Raw genomic sequence first — 5,831 nt, forward strand, 5'->3', positions numbered from 1 at the left:
AGGATATCTTCTACCTACCTATCTGTCCTACCTGGTTATACAGTTATGTAACGCATAATAATGTTTCAGTCAATGATGGACCACATGTATAACATGTGGTCCCATAAGATTGTAATGGAGCTGAAAAATTTTTATCGCCTAGTGATGTCAAAACCATCATAATGTCATAGGGAACACATTACTCATGCGTTTGTGATGATGATGCTGTAAACATATCTGTTATGCTGCCATTCATATAAAAATGTAGCATTTACAATTAATGTATAGTACATAATACTTGATAAACAACTATATTACTGATTTATGTATTTACTATTCTATACTTTCTATTGTTGTTGTAGAGTATACCCTTTCTACTTATTAAAAACAAAAATTTGCTGGAAAATATTATACTGTGTTACACTGGCCACAGCCTCATACATTTTGTGTTTACCATGTCTCTTGCGCTTCCTGCTAGGGTGAACAGGCGGGAACCAGGCATGGCTCAGAATTCTCAGTACTTTTAGGTCTAGTCTATAAGTAAGAGCTCTTTTTGCCACCAATGTTTCGGGAGCAAGCTATGAGAGGAACTTTGGAGGAGGGAGAGGTGTCTCAGTGTTCAGTATGTTGACCTTAACTTAATCCCACCAGCACTGTCTCCACCGCCGTATCTGTTGCCTCTTTTGCCATCTCTGTGCTTCTCCTGAGCATCCCTTTGTGAAGGACTTAGGTTTCAGCTCTTCCCACTCTGTTAAGGTAGTTACTACTAGAAAACGTAGTCAAAACTTTGAAATTTGTCTCCTCTATCCATTCTCTTTGTCTTTTGACTTTATATCCTTTCATTCCTTTACTGTCATTTTATATGGGTTTTGAAGAGAAAGATGTATATATGTAGTCTTGTATCTTCTTATATTTATACTGCTTTTGGGTTAAAGTTGTATCCACTTTGATTTGAACAGCCTTGCTTCTTCAAGAGTAAGACATTTACTTTTTTCCTCAGCTAGATAGTAAATAATTCTGTTTTTCTTGCTTTTTCTCTGGAAGGGGAAAGAAGGATGGAAACAAACCCTTTGCTTTGTTACGTTTATAATAGTATCGGATGTGAGTCCAAGTTAATTTCTACTTGCTTATGTGCATTTGTCTTGCCACATTTACCAAGTAGTGGTTCCTTTCCATGTCATTATGTTTACAGTTTATTATACAGCAAATTCTTATTGTTAGTTTAAATCAATTTCTAGAATAATCTGTTAACTTTATTATTTTCAATGCAATAGCCTATGATATTGATGACCACATTTAATTTGTAAAGGTGACTTGATTTTATTATTTCCCTTTAACACTAATAAAATTTGACCATGATGCACCTCCTTGTGGTAGACATGAACTATATTTCATACCAAGTTAGCAAGTAGGAAGGAAAATCTTGGAGTAATCTCTTACAGATTTTATACCCCTCTGCCTGCATTAACATGCTATCATACTCCGATAGGCAAAATGAAAGCTACTTTAGTCTTGGAAGCAAAGCAAAGGGAAGGGAAGGCTGGGAGAGATAGCAGGAGCTCTTAGTACATTCAAAAGCCTGGAAACTGGATAAAATTGCCCAAAGAAGCAAAGTAAGAGCCTGAATATATATTGTCAGTTGGAAGAGGCCTTAGAGACCACCTGGTTCCTCAGGGTCCCAGCCTGTCTGTGCATCTAATCCCCCAGGGAGGTTTCATCTGTGCTTTTATAAAGCTCTCTCAAGGTGATTCTCTGAAGGACATCAGTTTGGGGAACCCTTGATCTTATTAACAACCTTTCTACCACCAGACTGTTACCGATGGTAAACTGAGTCCAGAAATGCTAATTCCTAGTCACACTGATGTGTTGGAGCCTAATGCAGTACCCTGAGCATGGGCTCTAAATTCCATAGACCCAGGTTCTTTTCCTAGCTGTGCTACTTACTAACTAGTGACCTTGGCCAAGTTATATCATCTGCCTGAGGCTTGTTTTCCATATTTGTAAAATAGAGATAATGATGGGGCCTATTTTTTGAAGTCAGTATGTAGCTTAAATGACATTATATGTATGAAATGCTTAAAACAGTGTCAGATGCTCAGTAACTCATGGTAATTTTGGCAGTTAATAGAACTAGAATCCAAGTCTTTGCATTGAATTGTCTCATTTCCTCTCACGCAGAAACTTCTTGTTTAGAATTAAGTCATATTCTCTTTCCCTGGTGGTGATGAAATACATTAGCAGGTGTTTATTTTCTTCTAAAGTTATGGTTTGGAGATTTACTGTATGTAATTTGCATGAGTTTGCTGCATTTTGAAATCTGATTGTTAGATTTTGCCAGCTAGTGATTGCTATAGAAAAGTTTTTTTTTATAGGCACAGAAATGCTTCTAAAAATCATGGCTAGCTGTTTTGTTATTTGGCTCATATATTTGTATCTTCTGTGTGTACCAAATACCATGACTTGAGTGGATAAGCATTTTCTCTTTGGAATAGTCTTGTCACCCAGGACTAGGCCAAGAGTCAACACGTACATCATGGCTGTGATCAGAGATTTAAATTTTAAATGTGTAATTAGTGAGATTTTTCTCAAGTTACACAATCAGAATGTCAAAACTGGAGAGGACCATAAGTATAGCCTCAAAAGTAATTCACAAAAGAGCTGTTTGAAAGTATTATGGAAGGGATGTGCATGATCCTTTTATTTTAGTAATTGAAACATTTTGAACTGAGTTTTAGTCCTAGGATTGTTTCCCCTTTATTTAAAAAAACTTTTTTTTCTTATAAAAATAATACATGTTTCATGGTTAAAACTTCTGTAGTGCAGAAGGATGTAAAAGTGAAACAAGTCCTCTGCCTTCGCATTCTCATTCAACAAAGGAATAAGTAAGTAAGGTTCCTTAGGTCTCCATCTGAAATATCCTCTGCTGGCTCAGAGGTCATGTTGTAGAGTCGAAGGAATAATGAGAAAACCGTTGACAAGTTGAATTCATGTTTAGTTAAGAATTCATTGAATGAATGGTGCAGGAGAAAAAATAGCAATTACTTGGGTAGGAACTGGCCAGACAAGAATGAAAATACTTTGTTTCTCCCCAAGTGGTATATGCAGCAAATTGTGCTGTTCACAAAATAGTCTAGAATGCAGAAGCAATCAAAGGTCCTGAAATGCCAGAATGGTTGAGTCCTGACATCCTTTCCAACCTCTTTACCATCTCATTTCATGTAATTACAGTGAGCATAGTGATCTTTCTTCCAAACTCACAAAGCTGAGAAATAAAGGAGATACTGGGACTGAGTAGAGCTGATACTGATAATTGCAGCTTAAAAACATATGAAAGAAGAAGAAAAAAAAAGGCCTAGAAGATCAACATTCTGAATGACATACATAGATTTTAAAAGCCATAGTCTGTTCTTCACTTTATTTTGAGGGAAGGTTAAAGAATATAAAAATCAGTGGTTCACTGTAAGGACCATAAACCATCAATAGGTGTTTATTATTAAAATTTTTACTTATGAGAAATACCAGTTTATGGTAAGGCTGAATGAGGGGCTTCATTGTATGTGTAATGTCTTAGTAATTTTTAAAATCCCAATCAAAATTATTTTATATTTGACTTTCAGTTCCACTTACTTATATGATAATTTCAAGAGATATAATGTTGATTGCTGCTGTTTTTTATGTCAGATATCGAACTCTTCCAACACCGGTGAGTTACAGAAAAATATTCTGTTACTATTCATTATAACTTATGGTAAAAAAACAAAAAGCACTCTTGTATACTGAGTTTGGCTTTATGGGAATAATTTATGGCGATTATTTTTTGATCCATTTACAAAGAATTTTTAAAAACACATTAACTATCATCTCACTATGGTTGTTGTTCAGTGAACACATAAATAATCAGTTTTTAAAAAGTACATTTTTGTTTTTAGTCAAAATCTTTTCAGTTGAGAGCACATAAAACCCAGACCAGCTAGCCCTATCCCCAGCAACAAACTCTGTTAGGAGTTTTTGTATAACCAGGCCTCCTGTGCTATTAATTTAACCTCTACTGTGGATTATCTAGAACTGGAAAACCACAGTTGTATGATCATAGAATGGGTTGTTTGCATATATGTTCATTGGTTCTACAAATGTCTGAGCACGTAAACATAGCATAATAACCTCATCTTTTGGTTCTCAGGCCACTAAAAATAGCAGTAATATATTTTTGTTTTTTAGTTTATAAAAAAAAAAATGTGATAAGGAGGATTTATTGAGTTTATTTTGTAAAAAGATTTAGTCAGGCAAACTTTATGATGGTTACAGTGTTAGAATTTTATTGGAATTGAGAAATCTATAAGTTTTAAAAAATCCATTTTCAGTAACCCATGTATAATTTATAAAGAATGTAGATACTGCTCAGTTAGGATAATAAAAGAAAGTGCAGATAAAGGGCTTATTTAACATAGATTCAGGCATGTGTAAGCACTCAGTTACTGTTACCTACATGTAATAAAATGTTTGTTTTAAATTTGAATGATAAATAATAAACCTTCTCTCTTTTCTCCTCTGCCAGCGAACACTTTCTAAGTATTTCAATCCTTGCTATGCCACTGCTAGGTTAAAACCAACTTTCATCAGCAAGGTAAGAGACACCCAATGTCCTTTTAAGTTGTTCCCTTGTAAATTTTTATTGCAATGAGTATAAATCTTATTCTAGAACAGCCAAAAATGAGACAGGTTTAAGTGCATTGACTATAGAGGATAGAGATTGGGGTCATTACCCAATTTTTTTGTCCGCCAAGCTTTTTGACTCTTTAGTATATGCATGTGTTTTGTATTGTTGGTCTGAGAATTTAAGTCTTTGAATGAAGTAATAGGACCACTGTTTAGGGAAGGTGGAAAGAGAAGAAAAGTAATTGCATTTTGATTGAGATACAATACAGATTATGAAAGTATCTTTCTGGTTTCACTGAACCCCTCCCTGTGATGAAAACATCATATAATAAATAAGATCTTTTGACTTTTCAAGATCTATTGTTACATGCAAAGGGGTAGGAGAAAGTTTAATTCACTAGTAAATAATTGTTATTCTTAGTTGTCCATCCAGTTTTCTGAGTCCTCTGTAGAACAATAACTATATCCAGTCTTCGTACACAGGACATTATTAATGCCTCTCTAGGCACATTTGTTTTTCAAGTGGCCTGATAAGTTTGCTCTAATCATTCTTCTGCACTATCCCCTGTGGCAGAGGTTTCACGGTTAGGGATGCCGATCATCTCTGGCACAGAGTAGTGAGATTACTTTTATACCACAGACTTCTTGGCATGGACTTTAACCTACATATCTGGGATTTTTTTTTTTTATTCACATGACATGCCCGTATCAAGCACAGCAATTTGAGTGTAGTGCTACATAGAAAGTGGCTTAAAGAGGTACAGGGACAAATGCCTCAGATCCTTGGTCTTGCAAGGAGTTCTCCAGACAATTTTTATTATTTATTTTTTAAACTAATTGGAATCCTGTTAATTTTGCTGCAGAATGAGTGATAGAACATAGGTGCTTCTCTAGCATATCACCCACTGATTCATACTTCACACGCTCCCCCCAACACTTCTTTCTTTGAGTAGTGAGAGTCCCCAGTGTCTGGTTGTCTTCTTCCTTTTATCCTCACTGCTGTCTTTTAGGGTAGGGAAACCTACTCCTTTCCTCCAGAGAACTTCTCTCATGGAGATGAATGTATTTCAATTTTCTGACCTCATAGGTTTGACAGGTAAGCAAGTGAAAGGAACATGGAATGAAGTGCCTGGAAATCTGGGTTCTAGATTTGGATCTTTAACCTGCTCTGATTGCAGGCAAGTGAAAAAGTGGCT

General features: G+C 35.5%; 1 protein-coding gene across 2 annotated transcripts in view; it reads left to right on the forward strand.

The window, feature by feature from the left end:
- Positions 1-5,831, forward strand: part of CRLS1 (cardiolipin synthase 1) — a 31,655-nt gene that overhangs the window by 18,182 nt on the left and 7,642 nt on the right. For both annotated transcript variants that reach the window (XM_023537372.1, XM_011370068.2), the window contains exons 4-5: positions 3,597-3,682; positions 4,535-4,603. In XM_023537372.1, coding sequence (XP_023393140.1) covers positions 3,597-3,682; positions 4,535-4,603 — 155 coding nt within the window. The remainder of the gene's footprint in view (positions 1-3,596; positions 3,683-4,534; positions 4,604-5,831) is intronic.

This window comes from Pteropus vampyrus, unplaced genomic scaffold (assembly GCF_000151845.1).
Source record: "Pteropus vampyrus isolate Shadow unplaced genomic scaffold, Pvam_2.0 Scaffold7, whole genome shotgun sequence".
Classification (NCBI taxonomy): domain Eukaryota; kingdom Metazoa; phylum Chordata; class Mammalia; order Chiroptera; family Pteropodidae; genus Pteropus; species Pteropus vampyrus.